This window comes from Maylandia zebra, linkage group LG13 (genome assembly GCF_041146795.1).
Source record: "Maylandia zebra isolate NMK-2024a linkage group LG13, Mzebra_GT3a, whole genome shotgun sequence".
In the NCBI taxonomy this organism is placed as follows: domain Eukaryota; kingdom Metazoa; phylum Chordata; class Actinopteri; order Cichliformes; family Cichlidae; genus Maylandia; species Maylandia zebra.
Genome location: NC_135179.1, coordinates 30,971,904 through 30,987,019, shown reverse-complemented (window position 1 = coordinate 30,987,019; position 15,116 = coordinate 30,971,904). Strand labels below are relative to the sequence as shown.

The window sequence follows — 15,116 nt, the reverse complement described above, 5'->3', positions numbered from 1 at the left end:
ACTTAACATATGATTAATGATAGAAATCACAGTTTTTGTGTTTTTCTTTCCCCAATCTGATGCTGACCCTTAATGGACCTTAAATTAATGGCCTCGTGGTAGCAGTGCTCTAAGTCTGAAAACAAATGTTTTACTAGATTAATATCACAGTGACATTGTGACACTGTAGCTAGTTATAGATTTAGGCCATGGCTTTTATGCTCAAGGTGGATTTAAGGCTGCTGATGATACCATTTATGAATCATCTGATTTAAAGGGGAAAAAAACCCAATGACAACAATGAAAGTATTTGCATCTTGAAATGGATCCAGCACAATTTGTTGCAGGACTGCTGAAAGAATCTTGTACAGTCTTAGTTTTTTGTCTAAAGTTTCTGGATCCTGGAAAAAGTTGGAGCTGGAGAAGTGGAAATGTCAACATGATTTCCAAGAGCTGATGGATTACCAGAAGCAAAAAACTTTGGGGGATTTATGTAGCTAACCTGTTTATATGGGCTCAGGAAAACATGGCTCCAACTCCGCTCAGGCTTGGACACTGTGATTTTGCCAGCAGCTTGAAAATCAGAGATAAATTCTGATGGAATAGTTCAATGCTGGAAATTAAAAACCATCCGGCATGTCATATAACCCTGTGAGACATATTGAAGTGAAGGCCAAGAGGTATTTGGTTAGCTGCCACATCTGGGGCTTTCTGTTATGTGTCTGTTCACTACAAACAATTCCCAGTTTCTGGAAACAGCATTATCTACACTCTACTGTGAAATAGAAACAGTATTAAATTCATATTTCTATCTGTGCAAGGCATATTAAAGTGTTTCCATCACATGCAGCATATATACCTCATACTGTTGACAATTCATTGATAGAAGCAGTGAGACAGGAGGCCTGAACATCCTCATGCTGATTAGCTGAATTGATGTCAGGTGTGCCGCTGCAGCAGGGCTGTTAGCTGGAAAGAGAAGAGATTTTTTTTCTTCTCCCCTCTTCTAGTCCACACAGCAGAAACAGATCTAAGCACCTGTGAAATGAGTAGCAGGTAATGTTTGTTTTGGCCTTTTCATTATAACTTCAAGCCAGAAAAAGTCAGGCACAGAGAGGCCACATAATACTTGAATCCTTGACTGGTGTTGGTTGTTTTGTTAAATCACAGTACTACTGATTTCAGAATACGTTCTGTGTTAGCGTTCATCCGTTCCCTGGCCCGTAAGAAGCCTTTGGAGCCAGCAGGTGAGCAGTCCAACTTCTGCCGATGCTTGACCAGCCTGGATCTGATTGGCCTGGGTGTTGGCGGCACGCTTGGAGCAGGGGTTTACGTGCTCTCAGGGGAGGTGGCGAGGGAAGTGGCTGGTCCTAGTATCGTCATCTCTTTCCTGGTTGCTGCAGTGGCTTCAGTCTTTGCAGGATTGTGCTACGCTGAGCTTGGTGCTCGTGTGCCAAAGATGGGCTCGGCCTACCTTTACAGCTATGTGACTATAGGAGAAGTGTGGGCATTTGTGACTGGCTGGAATCTGCTGCTGTCCTATCTCATTGGTAAGTGGAATTCAGGGGGCACTATACATCTTTACCATGTATTTGACAAAATACATAAATGCAGTATGCCAAGTGATGTAGTTGTGCATCAAATCCAGTTTTTGCAGTAGTTTATGGTAGAAAGTGTGAAAAAACAGACAAATGTTAAAGCTGACACTGCCTGAACTTACTTATTTTTATTTGATTCTATTTGTAGGGAGTTTGATCATATTTAATATAAAAAATTTGATATTTACTTCTTTACACAAGATGACCCTTAGTCTCAAATGTTTTGTAAAAGCTGATTTTATTCAGTTTTATTTGTATAGTGTCAAATCACAACAGTCACATTGAGGCCTTTTATATTGGTAAAGACCCTACAATAACAATTAATGGAGTTATCTTCCATGCCTTGTTTTTTTAACTTCTCCTTAGAAACATCTAGTATAGCCAAAGCCTGGACTGGAGCATTTGATGACCTGATACACAATGTTATGGCTAAGCATCTAGGGGAACACACACCAATGGACTCACCTGGCTTGGCTGAATACCCAGACTTCTTTGCTGCTGCGCTGATTATGTTGCTTGCTGGTAACATTTGCAATTTTGACATGAAGTATTATTTGTATCATAGATGGAAAAACATTCTTAAAGGTAAAGTACATCTGTTTATATCTTTCCCTCTGTTTTCAGGGGTGCTTGCATATGGTCTGAAGGAGTCTGCAATTGTGAATACTGTTTTTACAGCAGTAAATGTGACTGTGTTGATTTTTATCATCACTTCTGGCTTTATAAAAGGAGATCTCAAAAACTGGCACATCAGTAAAAAGACAGTTCTAAATGCAACTTGGGAAATTATGTAAGTTTTATTTATGCTAATTTTCATTCACATTCTGATAGATTTTTTTTTTCGTGTACTGCAAAAGTCAGTTTTAGGTTTCAGTTTATATTTGAAAATTTTTACTATGCTGGACACAGTACTGTGAAAAAGTATTTACCCCCTTAGTGGTTTCATGTTTGTCACACCAGCATGTTTCAGATCATCAAACAAATTTTGATATTAGAGAAAGATAACAGGGACAATATGTACTACAATCAAGTTTTTACAATAACCGGTGATCTGTCTTGATCTGTGGAAGAATTTCAGCCGACTTTCCTTTGCAGAACTTAATTCAGCCTTCACACAGGGTTTCCAAGCATGAACTGCCTGATTTAATGTCATGCCACACATTTTGTAACTTCTATCTTGTTAGTCCACAGAATATTTTTTTCAAAACTCTTGGAACTCTTGCTAGACTAATTACTACACACTTTTCTCATAGGCTTAGTTAGATGGTTAGCATTTTTCCCTTAAAATAAAATATTTGTTCAATATTAAATTTGTTTGATAGTTTAGGCTTGCCAATTCTTCCTTGTTTCTCAAGTTCTCCAGTTTCCTCTATTGTGTATTTATTTTTGGCATACTGGAGTTTAACATTGGCTCTGGTTCATTCCTTGCATGCCCTTTGCACACTTGGATGATTCATAGGTTGGTGTTAAGTGATCAACAAAACTCTGAAGATAGTCAGGTACGAGGAATAGACAGGAATTATTGAAAAAGCAACCAGTGTCCAAAGAAAAACTTTGAAAGACCTTCAAGAAGACAGGAGAACTATTTCTTTAAACAAAAACAAGATGCCCAGTCTTACTTTGGGAGCAAAGTATAAAGAAATGAGGGGTAATGGAGATCTAAAGAGCTTAGTAAGAAGAGGTAGCTTGAATGGGGTAATGGAGACTTTTACACAGTACTGTATATTCATAGCTGCCTGCCACCACGTGAGAATGCTTATCCCAAATGGTGAGGAGACTTGATCTAAATAGACAATCCGATTTATTTCATTCACAACTTTTTTCCCCCTCTTTGTGCTCTTTATAGTTTCATGGTATATTTAAGATTTCTCAAATTGCTCAGTCATATGTATAACTTTTATACAAGCAGAAAACCAATTTGTCTGATAGTATGTACATCATTAATGTGGATATTTCCATTGTGATATCATGTCATGAAACTACTGTTGCTTTTGTGCAGGAAACTTGAGCCGAATGAAACTGTTGACTTTGGTGTTGGCGGCTTTTTCCCCTTTGGTTTTGATGGAACTTTGGCCGGGGCAGCAACCTGTTTCTATGCTTTCTTTGGATTTGACTGCATTGTTGCTACTGGTACTCTTGAGTAGGATTAACTTTGTTACCTTTCATCTGGCCACAAACATTTTGCCCTGTGAGGTTGTTTATTATATTCCAGTCTGTAATGCACTATGTGGACAAAAGTACCGGGTCACATCTCTTAATTATTCAGTTTAGTTTGTGAAATTTCTTCCATCCAGGATATTCCACATTCAAATGTAAGTGGCATTGCAAAGTACAACCACAGTAACTTAGCTACAAATTGGCAGGAAATTTCTGAGTAAATTCTGAGTATGCCTATTCTTCTACCTGGTGAATTTTCAGAAAACATCAGGATATATGTTGTTGAAGCAAAGGAAAGAAAACAGCCTTTAAGTTCTGAAATAAATGCTTTCCAAGAGAAAACTATGTTGTGTTGGGAAAATTCACTGTGAGCAGAAGCAACTTCCGGAATACAGAATACTCAATTTGCATGTTTGTAGAGTTAATAATAGTGATGTGGTTGCAGTGTGACGACACCCTGCTTTTTACTCTATGAGCTGTTTTAAAATGGTTCCCTATGGGAGACAAACGGGGAGAAAGCTGTGCTTTGATAATATTTGTGAGATGATCGTAAATCCTATCTCAATGAGAATAGCACTGGATGAAATAGAACTACGATAGAGAGATGGTTATCAAAACATAGCTAGTGTGTGTGTGTGTGTGTGTGTGTGTGTGTGTGTGTGTGTGTGTGTGTGTACATGTATATTGAAAAAAATAAATAAATACAAATCCCTAGCAAAAGTTTAAGACCACTTGAAAGATGGCAAAAAATCGTATTTTGCATGGTTGGATCTTAACAAGCTTCCAAGTAGAGCTTCAACATGCAACAAGAATAATAAAATAAAATTATAATAAAAATCACTCCACACACTTTGCTATCTGGAAATCTCGTGGACAAATCTAGTTTTGATGACTGCCAGGAGAATGTTGCCTCCATTGTACTAACTCTTAAGCTTTGGAGGTTGGATAAAGCTATAAGACTGTCTGTGTTTGGCCCAGGCGCTTAGTTCCAGGGAAGGGAAGTCTTTGTGGGAACAGTTTGGAAAAGGCCCTTCTCTGTTGCGGCGCTGTTTTAGGAGACCAACTCTATATTAATGCCTGTAGGCCTAGAATAGGATGTCATAAATTTCCTGTAGGTGTAATGTGCAAGTGACTCAGTACTTTTGTCAGTATAGTGTTTGTGCTTTTGTTGCAAAATAATCTGTTGGTCTGTTTATTTGATTGTTTTGGCTCATCTGTGTGTAGATCATTTCATTATTAGATTGTTTGCTGAATCAGGAAGTGTACGTCTAATTCATCTGCTTTTCTAGGAGAGGAGGTGCAGAACCCACAGAAAGCCATACCTCTTGGGATTGTGGTATCCCTGCTTATTTGCTTCGTGGCTTTTTTTGGCGTGTCGGCTTCCCTGACACTTATGATGCCCTACTATCTGCTTGACGCTCACAGTCCATTACCTGTGGCCTTTGAGTACATTGGCTGGGAGCCTGCAAAGTATGCTGTTGCTGTAGGATCCCTTTGTGCACTGTCAACAAGGTAATGATTTGTACACCTGTAAAACACTGAGTCAGTTCCAATTGCTAAATTCATTTACACAATTGTTAAAACTGCATGCTTAAATTTACTTTAGTGCTACAGAAATCTTTTCTTTCTTTTTGTTAAATTGTTGTGCACAATTGCCTGATTTACCTGAAGAAAAAAAAAAGGTTCTTTGCCCCTCACTGGCATCAGGGGGTGTTGAAATTTGACCATTTTTCTAAAAGCAGCAAGGGCAATCTGTGATGATGTAGCCTGTAATGACTTCAAAGCAGTGGAATACTTGACCCCATTTGCTCAGGCTGACTAGTACTAATCATGATTAATATATTGCCTTGTAAGCTATACAGAGATTTGGTGTAGTATATATCGTATGTGAAACTAAATACATAGTATGCCAAGTTCCACACACACACATGATAAATAGAGCTAAGTAATGGACTGTTTAAATACTAGAATTTAAATCACAGAAACTGGAGAAGTTGTCGAACGAGATGCATGTTAATTCATTCCCATGCACAAATGCCACAACTACCTGCGAAGTCAATTTCAATGACTGGAGTTACCAGAGGAATAGCAGACTGCTTAAGGCTGCAGCTCCATGAACATAATCTAATAAGCCATTATTTGGCTTATTAGTTGTCAAAAATGAAAATAATTCAACCTCAGTACAACATGATGATGGAAAATATCCAGAGTCCAGTACTAACCATCTTATAGGCAACAAAGTAAAAAGAATGGTAGAAAGAAGCTCTCCTTATTGTCAGAAATCATAGTTCAGCTCTTGTTATAAGTGGCTTTGCTTGTCTATCCTGTATGTGTTTGTGCTACCAAAGCCAAATAAACGGCATATAAAACTACATCTCATTCTTTGTTGTAGTTATGGCTCATCTGTGAAGTCTGTGATGTGCAACTTGCTGTACCTGTAATTTCACGTTTAAAATGCAGTTGATACGCCATTCACAGTTTGCTGGGAGTGATGCTGCCAATGCCACGGGTGCTGTATGCCATGGCCAGAGACGGCCTGCTCTTCAAGCCACTCAGCTACATGAGTTCCAGGCAAAGTCCTGTCTTGGCTACATTGTCCTCAGGAGCTGTGGCTGGTAAGGCAGCTCTTTTTAACCCCTAGCAAATAGGTTATTAACCAATTTCAACTTTTTTGGTGTTCACAAAATCAAAAACAGGTGCAGCAGAGGGGCAACAATATGTCAACACCCAAAACTGGAATTATTTTGTAGGTGGAGGCTACTGACATAAGCATTCAAATGGTTCCAACCAGTAAATCTAACATAGTGTCTTGATGCATGCTCAATTGTCCAGGTAAATAAATCTCCCACTGAAAACGTTACGTCCAGATGGACAGAATCAAACTTTTGGGACTAACATAGATTTTCTGTTACCTTCTCACTTTTTCTGAATTTGTAAAGCTGCTTTACACCCTCTTCTGCTTTATTCGTTTGAGGCTTTATCTTATTTAATGTTGTAGTTGTCATTGATGCCTCTAGTTCTGCACACAGGGTCTTTCTGTTGCTCCTTGACAAAATGTCAAAGCAAATTAGTGTCTAAACATATTTTTTTTTTATTTTTTATTTTTTATTTTTTATTTTTTTTTTGCCTGTCCCGTTTGGCTCTTTTGCCATCAGAATTGTTGTCTAAAGGCGAAGAAAGATGCCCAACGGATTTACTTTACCAAATTGACCATCCCAGCCTTGCCGTAATGGTCCATTTGATTCACCTTTTATTGTTTATTTTATTTTCACTTACTGAATACGGGACAGACTTGACTGGAGGAAAGAAGGGGAGAAAGAAAGAGGGAAAGAGAAACAGCTGAGAAGAGGGACGGGGGAGAAGGGCAAAAACCAACAGAATGAGCAGAGAAGAAAAAAATGCATATATCAATCACCTGGAGTTGGCCGTCCGACTGGGGTCTGGAGTGTGGGGCCTCCCTGCTGCTGCGGAGTCGGGACGGTCTGCCTCCCCCCACCGCAGGGAAAAGGGTAACACCACCTGGGTCTGGGTGCAGTTCCCCCCTCCAGGGGCAAGGGTACCTAGACCCGGTTTGTAGAGTACGCTTGGGGAGTGTGATCGTGTGTACAGCGTCTCTTTATGTCTGTCTCCACGTTGGTTGAGTGTGGAGTAAGTGCATATGAGAGCATGAGGGTGGGAATGGATGTTTGTATCTGTGTGTGCCTGTATGTCTGTGTCTATATGTCAGGTTGGGTATCAGACGCCACCTCTCTGGGGACATCTCAGGCCCTCCAAGGTTTGGAGGCCTATCTCCCCCCACCACCACTTCCCCTGCCAGTGGCGGACCCCCTCAGACATCGGTGCGTTGGTGGTTCTTTGTGTCCGGGGATGGGCGTCCAGGTACACACCGGCTCACTCCTTGGCGGCCGCTTATCGGGGCCTGGAGCCTGGGGCTCGCTCGGGCCACTTCGGAGGTGGGGTGCCCCCGGCCTCTCGGCCTGGGGCTCGGTCACTCAGGCACAGCTGGCTGCCGGCGGAGCTCACGGGCACGTCACTGCAACCCCCCCCTGGCTTCTGCTCCGCGGCTGCTGAGTGAGCTCTCATCTGGGACTCTCCTCAGCTCTTACTGGGACAGTGGCGCGGCTGCCCCTCTGTTGGTCTTCCTTGGTCTCTTGTGTTCTGGGGGCCTCTGGATGTCTGGAGTTTTGATCTCCTCCATACCTGCTTCATGCCCTGGAGGACGGGGCTGTGGCCCCCCCACACCCTCTAGCAGATCATTACATGAAGGAACCTTTTAAAAAAACAAGCGCGTCCATGCTCACAGGTGTACACACGGGTGATCACACCCACAAACTACACCCTTTTTGGCTCCTACCTCAAAGCACACTGTGTTCTGTTGATCTTATGTGCTGCACAATAATGTTTAATATTTAGTATTTACTGTCATATTCCCATATATCATTGTGATGTTGTTTATTCTATTACTCTTGTTCTCTTCTGCTTGTTTTCTTTTTTCTTTCTCAGCAGGTGATCCAGGTGATTGATATATGTGTCTAAACATTTTTGATAAGTGTTAAATTGTAGACTTTTGTGTCATCTGTAGTTGGGTGTGTGTTGCTCTTTTTGCAGCTTTCATGGTCCTTTTATTTGACCTCAAGGCACTGGTGGACATGAGCTCTATTGGGACCATTTTTGCATACACTCTTGTTGCAGTATGCCTTCTTATATTAAGGTTAGTACTCAGCCTAACAAATTAACATATGCTACTGTTCACTAAAAAACAATATATTCTTGTAAAAAAACCAAAACAAACTAGCCAGTAGAATAAAGATTGCAAATCAATTTGTACATGCATAGTGCTTTTATCCCCAGGTTAACTGAAAAATCTAAATTGCCCATAGGTGTGAATGAGAGTGTGAATGGTTGTCTGTCCCTGTGTGTTAGCCCTGCGACAGACTGGCGACCTGTCCAGGGTGTACCCCGCCTCTCGCCCTATGACAGCTGGGATAGGTTCCAGCATCCCCCGTGACCCTGAAAAGGATAAGCGGAAGCAAATGGGTGAATGGATGGATAGTGCTTTTATGCTTCGAGCACCCAAAGCCCATCCTGTCCAATATCTTTAGAATGGATCAACTACTGTTTTGACTTATCGTCTTGAGTTTAGTTAATAGATGATGTATCCTACATCACTGGAAGAACATTTACAGCATTTATACAATGCAAACTTTAAACTTGGTGCAAAATAGCATTGGGACAAAATGCTAAGTACATATATACAAATTAATTTATGTGAGCTCACAAACTTTAGGCAGAACTTCATGGTACTAATGATTTGCAAATCTAATACACCTTTATTTTAATCACATTAAAACACAGATAACCTATAAAATGTATACACTGATATTTAATGGTTTATGGTATTTTATTCATCCCAATCATTTGATTATATATGCATGTTGTACAATCATTCTATCCTGAAGAGAGAGCCGTTGAAAGTAACTGATATATAACCCCAGATTAACAAGATACACTCATGAGTAGGGATGGGTATCGTTTAGGTTTTATCCGATACCGGTGCCAAATCAGTACTTTTGAAACGGTGCCGGTGCTTAAACGGTGCTCAAACCGGTGCTTAAAGAATGGAGAACACAAAATTGGTCCAAAAACCTCATGTTCAGCTGTTTTTTGTTTTTTTTTTTTTGTAAAAAGATAACAATGTTAGCCTTTTCTGCAGCTATGGGGCATATATGGTATCACTCTTGGCTGGAAGCAGTGCTTAATCAATGGAAAAAAAAACCCACAAACTTTGTCCAAAAACCTCTCATGTTTAACTGTTTTCCACTTTTTCTTTGGTCATTTTAGCCTTTTTGGCAAGGGTGAAGGGAGTATCTGCCATCAAACAAGAGGACAGCCGCATGTAACTACGATGATGTTTGCTAGTTCACCTTAAATGCATTAATGTAATGACGTGGTTAGCCTACTCAACGTAAATTACACACGAACAACATTAAGCTACTCACGCAGAGAAGAACAGCTGCTGCCATCAAATACGGCGCATTTCTCGGCTTTTAAAAAAAACGCTATGCGTCGCCAGGTGTTTCATCAGATTCGAGGTGTTGCCTCCTTTGCACAGTATCACAGTATCACTTTTTTTTTTTTTTTTTTTTTTTTTTTTTTTTTTTTTTTTTTTTTTTTGCGTCCCGTTTGGATCTTTAGCCATCAGAATTGTTGTCTTAAGGCCAAGAAAGATGCCAAGTGGATCATCATGGCCTTGCCATATTGGTCCATTTGATTGACCTTTATTATAATTATGAATTTATTTTATTTTCAGTTGCTACAAACGGGACAGCCATGACTGTGGGATAGGACAGGGAGAAAGAATGAAAGAAAGAGAGGGAGAGAAAGAAAACCAGAGGGGAGAAGAGACGGTGAGAAGGGGGGGGAAGAAAGGGGAAAAAAAAAAAGAAAAACAAACAAAACACCTGGGTCACCTGTATGGAGAAAAAAAACAGAAGAGAAAGCAAACAACAAAGAGCAACATAATAAAAAAAAAAGGCACCATCACAATAAACTAGCTAGCAGTAGATATCAGTAGATACTAGATAATAAACGATATTGTGCAGCACGCAAGATAGACAGCGTACAATGTGCTTTGAGGCAGCAGCCAAGAAAGGTGTCTGTGAACACCCGTGTGTACACCTGTGTGGATCAGCATGCTTGTATTCCAAAGGTTTCTCCATGTAACGATCTGCTAGGGAGTGTGGGGAGCCATAGCCCCGTCCTCCAGGGTATGAAGCAGGTATGGAGGAGATCCAGGCCCCAGATCACAGTATCAGCTTAAAGCACTTGTTGCAGGCTGCTGAGTTTGCATATTTTGCTGTGAAGTAAAGCCAGACTTTTGAACACTTCACCTTGGGCATTTTTAATCTGTAGCTCTGCTCTAAAAGAACATACGTACCTGGACCCGCCTACTATCCTCGGAAACTTAGAAGGCTAGAATCTAAAGTGTATCACAGCTCAGGGAAAAAAAAGCACCAAAATAAAGCACCGAAATGTGCGCTGCTTTTCGGTCTGGTTACTACAGTTTATGTCAGAACACCGGTACCCATCCCTACTCATGAGTGTATGTACAGCTTTTTTTTTTTTTTCTTTTTTTTTTTTTTTGAGCACGACACATGCTTTTCAGCAAGATGTTGTTGTTTTTTTTTTTTTAAATCAAGATGATGCTTAACTGCAGCTATTGCAACAACACAGATTCATAGTACTAGTGTGCTGAAATGCCCACCATGCAGTCAACTTTGACATTAAAAATACAAGAAGAATGTGACCATGTTCCTCTTCCAAAAGTCAAGCAACTGTTATCTATAATTCCCAGGTGTTTTCCCAAATGCTCTGTTTACAACTGTGTACCGTTGTAAACAGGGCATTGTCCCGAATCTTGAGGTGTTGCTGCTATCAAATTCAAAATAAGCCTTTTTTTTTTTTTTTTCATGAAAAGGTCAAATGTCTGTTTTAAACATTTGGCATGTGTATGTTCTACTGCAAATGACTTGGTCAAACAAGAGTTCCAGATTAGATGTAAGCCTGACTGTTTTTGTTTGTTTGTTTCAGGTACAAAGATAATGCTGGTTTTGTCCTCAGACTGGAGCCATTCTCAATAAGGGATGTGCTCAGGCCTCCATTTCGAGCTACCCACCGCACCTCTAAAAATGTCACCATTCTCACCATCATTATCTGTGAGTCATCCTTTATCACCCCGCCACACACACCCCACCTGATTTGCTGAGGCTCCTGACAGCTGCTTCACTTTGATACTTTGTATCTTGAGCAGATACTGCTAACACTATTCATTAAAAATAATTTTTGCTATTAAGAATGCAGAAATGAAACAAAATCCTAGTATTATGTTTTCTGACAGCTCCGACCTCTCCCCAGTGTTCCTGGTAATCGTTTTAACCGTGCTCCTGTCTGAGGCCTTGTACTCACTCAGCAGACGGGAACTATGGAGCGTGCTCCTCGTCTCTGTCCTCGTGCTGACATTGGTCCTTGCCGTTGTTATCATCTGGAGGCAGCCACAGAGCAGGACTAAAGCTTCTTTCATGGTAAAGCAGATGGTGTTGGGCGCTTGGTTCCAAATGTAGGATTTCATGCTTCTTGAAAGTCTGCTTCTATTGATTTTCATTGAATACAGCTTATTTGGGGGTCAGTTGCTGGGCCTCACTAAGGGTCTGTTGCAGGGCACAGAAAGTTTATAGCAAATAAATGTACGGCATGTTTACTAAAGGGAGGGCAACCAGTGGGCAAATGCTGGCTGACATTTTTTTTCTTCTTCTTGTTAAACTCCAAAAAGAAGGAATAGTAAGGAGAGTACTGGTACTGTCTGTCCCTGCTTGAAAAAGAAAACACTTGGCCTTTTTACTTAGGAAAAACAATGAAAAAGTGTAACTTCTAAAGTCAAAATGACATGCATAAATCAGTCATGGGTTCATATCCTTCTGCAGGTTCCCTGTGTACCTGTAATTCCAGTTTTAAGTGTCTTCATTAATACCTACTTGATGGTTCAACTGGAAGGAGAAACCTGGGTCAGCTATGCTGTTTGGATGGCAATTGGTAAGAGCGTGCATTTTCAGCCATTTCAGGTAACTAGGATTGCTATCAAATGCTTTTATTCTTCCAGGTTTGCATCATTGTAGAGAGCATATAGATGTATTAAGGAATAAAGACAGTAAGTTCATGGCATGCTATCCCCTTTTCTCAGGTCTGATCGTATACTTTGGCTATGGAGTTCGTCATAGTGTCCAGAAACAAAGACTCCAAGAAGCTCATGATCAGCTTAGTAGCAATAACATAAGCAGTAATGTTGTGGATTGTGCTGCTTGATGCTGTGTTCCACAGCATATTTAAGATGATCGAGAAATCACCTTAAAATCCTATTTTGGAATTTTACCCTGACTAACATAAAGCTGGTATGTGTCCTTTGATGCATAATGTTTAGCTAACAACTGCCTGAACTAAATATTACCATGGCAACAAATGTTGCAGTTCTATGTTTTGGTTTGATCAGTCAATCTGTGTTATGCAATCTTGGCTATTGTTGTTTAATGTTAGTATTTCTGAGTTAATATTTCACTTTTTAAATATTGATGTATGTTTCTGAAGTTGGGGGGGGGGAGTAAATTTGTTTAAAAAAATAAAAATAAAAAAGTAAACTAAATGTACCTAAATAAACTTGGTTCAAGTGAAGAAATTATGGTTTCCCGTTAGGTTATACTTAATTACTATTAATCTGTATTTTTATTTTGTCACTGTGGGAGTGCAGAAGAACCTGAAACACTTCATTTCCTCAGCACTTGGTACCATAATGGCTGATTAAAATAAAGTACACCTTACCTTTTATTTACACTGGCAGTAATTGTATTGAGGGTGTGGGGGGGGGGAATATCAAAAATGCTCTCAAGACGTTCTGCAAGGTTTTTCTTTGAGCCAAATTAAAATGACGACGTGTTCTGTGCACTCACGGTGCTAGACTAATCAAATTTCGAGTGGAAAACTTTGGGACACCTTGAATACTCCAAAGACCAAACTGCTTTTCATTCATTCATGACATAATTTTCTTCACTATTCATTCCACCAGTGTGTGAATGAATAGTGGAATTGTACAGCGCTTTTCAAAGCGCTGTACAATTTTTTATTATTATTATTATTATATTCCCTCTCTCTCTCATTTGTAGCTCTTAGTTATTACAAATACTTAATTGAAGTTGGTGGCAGTGGTGGCACAACCAGTTATTAGTTATGACCCATATTAGTGTAGCCTGAGACTGAGCAATCTATGAGGCCCTTTTATTATGCACACATATCGTCCCTTCATACACAAACGTCATGAAGTCACATGAATGTGGTCAAAAGTGTGCAGCTGATGGCAGGTCTATGGTATTCAGAAAAAGTCAGATTTATACATGTGAAGTTCTTCATGACGTTCTTCAGTTTTCTTACAAAGAATCTGTAAATGGCTTTAGAGCCACACATTCCTTCTTATACTGCTCTATAGCTGTTTATTGAGGTGAAACATTGGTATGTTCGTGACTAACCGTGAATCACTTTTATTGCACTGTTCACGATTTTTATTTTTATTTTTTAAAACAAACAAAACATTTAAACCTACCGGGTAAAGAGTTGATTTGTGTTACCAGGTTGGGAGATGGTCTCTGTGTCATTAATACAAAATAACAGTGAAGTGAGCAAACCTGTGCCATCTGTTTAGTGGAAATGGGTGATGAACAGTGATCTTTTGTTATCCATCCACCACAGAACTTTTCAAGCATCAAACAAAACTTCAATACAGTAAAATGAAAATGTCAAAACTGTACATCCAAATTAAAATATTCACCGACTGTTACACGAAGCTTGGCTCATGAATTTATGCAACTGGCCCCGATATTCACTTTGTTTTCAGGAGTTCTTCCACCATTGACCACTGAGTGGAGTTGGCATAGCATTTTTTTGCTCTCCATACAGTTTATGAATTCAGCTTGCTGATATCAGGATTACCTGATAACTTGCACTGCACCCACTAATCTAAATCTCATCTACTTACTCCACAACTCCATAATACTGGTCAAAACTCTGTCACTAAGGCTTTGAAGTCAGAGTCTGAAAATAGAGGGTTGTGCCATAGGGGCTACAACAATCTTTACATACAGTCTATGGTATGTAGTGCTTTTTCAAGAAGCCGTTTTGAAGAAACTTCTTGGCCTCTGATGGGCCTTAAGTGTTCTAAATCCTTCCATCTGTACAGATTACCTGTCTGCTCCCAGATGCTATCCTCCGTCCGAAGGACTGTCATCTAGGAAAGGTCAATTAAATAATGTTGGAAGTGAAATACCTCCCATGACATTTGGACTTGAGAATGCTGTATGTACATAATATTACTGGCTGCTAATAACAATGCTGGTCTTTTGCGCTAACTGATGTCCTGTCATTGGTCCACATATTACTCATAATACTGATCCATTCAGATAGACAAAAACATAAAGTTTATACACTAATCTGTCTTATATTTTCCAGCTGGTGTGTTGTTGTTTTTTTTGGTTCTGCACTTTAAAACACCCTGCAGTCCTCCTGTCAGTCTCTGGGGCTCACCTGAGCAGCTGCCACCACCAACACTCAAAATGAGTCCATCAGGGGAGCACCGACACACACACTTGTGCAAACTTGCCTTATTAGCTGCTCCAGATTGGCCATCCTAAAGCCCAGATGTCTGTGACCTCCCACTGCCCCCTAAATGCAAAGCTATTGTGATTAAAGCATGATTGGCAGTGCTGGTTATTAATTCTAATCTGGGCCACATATGTGGGGTGGTGGGCAGAGGGCAGGCAGCAGTGTGTGCCAGGCTCACGCCAA

At 40.1% G+C, this 15,116-nt stretch overlaps 1 protein-coding gene across 3 annotated transcripts; it reads left to right on the top strand.

The window, feature by feature from the left end:
• The first annotated feature begins 882 nt into the window (after nt 1-882).
• LOC101470323 (cationic amino acid transporter 2) lies at nt 883-13,117 on the top strand. 3 transcript variants are annotated; one of them, XM_014414370.4, is made up of 12 exons: nt 883-1,035; nt 1,165-1,529; nt 1,944-2,099; nt 2,202-2,367; nt 3,577-3,707; nt 5,024-5,246; nt 6,213-6,349; nt 8,343-8,445; nt 11,325-11,449; nt 11,649-11,815; nt 12,215-12,323; nt 12,472-13,116. In XM_014414370.4, exons 1-12 carry the CDS (start codon nt 1,025-1,027, stop codon nt 12,591-12,593), a joined length of 1,815 nt encoding a protein of 604 aa, XP_014269856.3. In that variant the 5' UTR covers nt 883-1,024; the 3' UTR covers nt 12,594-13,116. The 3 variants fall into 3 exon arrangements, with proteins under 3 accessions (XP_014269856.3, XP_076748047.1, XP_024660518.2); XM_076891932.1 differs by lacking the exon at nt 3,577-3,707 and having other exon boundaries at nt 5,160-5,246; nt 12,472-13,117; XM_024804750.2 differs by lacking the exons at nt 12,215-12,323; nt 12,472-13,116 and having other exon boundaries at nt 11,632-11,809.
• Nucleotides 13,118-15,116: the final 1,999 nt, after the last annotated feature.

Excerpts from the sequence above, each read along its gene's own strand:
- LOC101470323 (XM_014414370.4), top strand. Across the intron at positions 1,530-1,943 it reads GCTGCTGTCCTATCTCATTG|AAACATCTAGTATAGCCAAA; the intron begins GTAAGTGGAATT and ends ACTTCTCCTTAG. Across the intron at positions 3,708-5,023 it reads TGACTGCATTGTTGCTACTG|GAGAGGAGGTGCAGAACCCA; the intron begins GTACTCTTGAGT and ends CTGCTTTTCTAG.